Below are 1,419 nucleotides of genomic sequence, written 5' to 3' on the forward strand. Positions count from 1 at the left end.
AAGGGGAAATGTGAAAGCACATGACAGTCATAATTAACGTCAAGGTTGCGGACCAACCTGTCCAAGATTTCAAAGGAGTGATGTCAGACCCTCCTCTTTTTCATTTCGAAGGGTTTTTTGTGTTTTTTTCTGCTTCCACTTCCGTGAAACAGTAGATCTATTCGCAGCCCTGTGGTATGAAATGCGAGACAATGGGATTCGGATGCATTCTCCGCCAATGCAGTCTGCCATGACTGGAAGACTTGGGCGTACTTTATGGCGCGACGATCGATCAAAGATGCTTTTTTATCTCTTCTTGAGACAGATACTTGCGGTCGTCTTCGCCTTCTACTGTTTTGAGAATTGTCTCCATTTCCTTGGTCTGTTTCTTCCACTCTGCTTCGTCCATCTTCGTCTCGCGCCGGAAGAGTTCCTCGTTGGGCTTTCGGTAGCTGCCGCCGAGGCGGTCCCACAGCGTCGTGAATTGTCCATAATTGTAGTTGAAGTAGAGATGGTGCATTGTGTGGCAAGCAGCCCCATTGATGATTGGGCTGTTGGCGACATATTCTCCATCGTGAATCATCACCGTCCAAAGGTTGATGAAGCCGAAGAGAAAAACATAGGCGACCTTCTGTAGGGGAAAGATGAAGGGGAAAACGTGGTAAGGAACGCTTTGCGACCAACCATCCAAGGGGTGGAAGGCATGCGACGCGAAGGGACTGGGCATGATCCACTTGTGATGGGGCTTGTGGAGGGACTTGTAGATCAGCGGGTGGTGCAAGCCACGATGGATCCAGTAGATGCAGAAATCGGTGAAGGCGATAAACAGGGGGAACTGTAGAATGCTATAGTACGGGAATGGCTCTTCGTCGAAGGAGTCGTACAACTTGGCGTATCCCCTAACCTCGGCGACCAAGAAAGGAGCGGTCAGGAGAGACATGATGGGCATCGATCGCATGGTCTGCGCAATCTCCAAGGGAATTTGGTTTTTGAGAAACTTTGGGTGCTTGACCGTCGTCTTGTCCCAGATGAAGATGTAGGAGAGGGTCGCGGAAATGAAGTAAACGATAATGCCGAAAATCCTGTTTCGAAAGGAAATCGAATCATTAGTTAACCATCTTGGGGAGGAGATGGGGTCCAAGAGGATTTTGCATACCAGACGATCAGAAAGAAACTCAGGAACTGGCGGTAGATGTTGTTTCTGGGCCATGCGCTCAGGTAGGCGTACTTTGACGGCTCCAGATGGAACAGTTGAGTGGCAGGTTCGTAGACAAACGGCTTGGATGCACCAAACAAGGACAAAGAGCTATTGGCAGCATTGGTCAAGCCAGGAAAAGAAACCGTTGAGGAAAGTGATATGGGGAGCAGGGCCGAATACACACGGTCCCCGATGAAGGTATCCCAGATCTCAAGAACGATATCCATGATGCCGGGAAATGA

At 49.4% G+C, this 1,419-nt stretch overlaps 1 protein-coding gene across 1 annotated transcript; it reads right to left on the reverse strand.

Moving 5' to 3' along the window:
- Positions 1-271: 271 nt before the first annotated feature.
- CDV56_100827 (sterol desaturase family protein) lies at positions 272-1,404 on the reverse strand (the record flags this gene model as incomplete). Its single annotated transcript, XM_026754446.1, has 2 exons — positions 272-1,061; positions 1,136-1,404. The coding sequence occupies 2 exons, from the start codon at positions 1,402-1,404 to the stop codon at positions 272-274; spliced, it is 1,059 nt and encodes a 352-aa protein (XP_026609740.1).
- Positions 1,405-1,419: the final 15 nt, after the last annotated feature.

Source organism: Aspergillus thermomutatus (genome assembly GCF_002237265.1).
Source record: "Aspergillus thermomutatus strain HMR AF 39 chromosome Unknown NODE_424, whole genome shotgun sequence".
NCBI lineage: Eukaryota > Fungi > Ascomycota > Eurotiomycetes > Eurotiales > Aspergillaceae > Aspergillus > Aspergillus thermomutatus.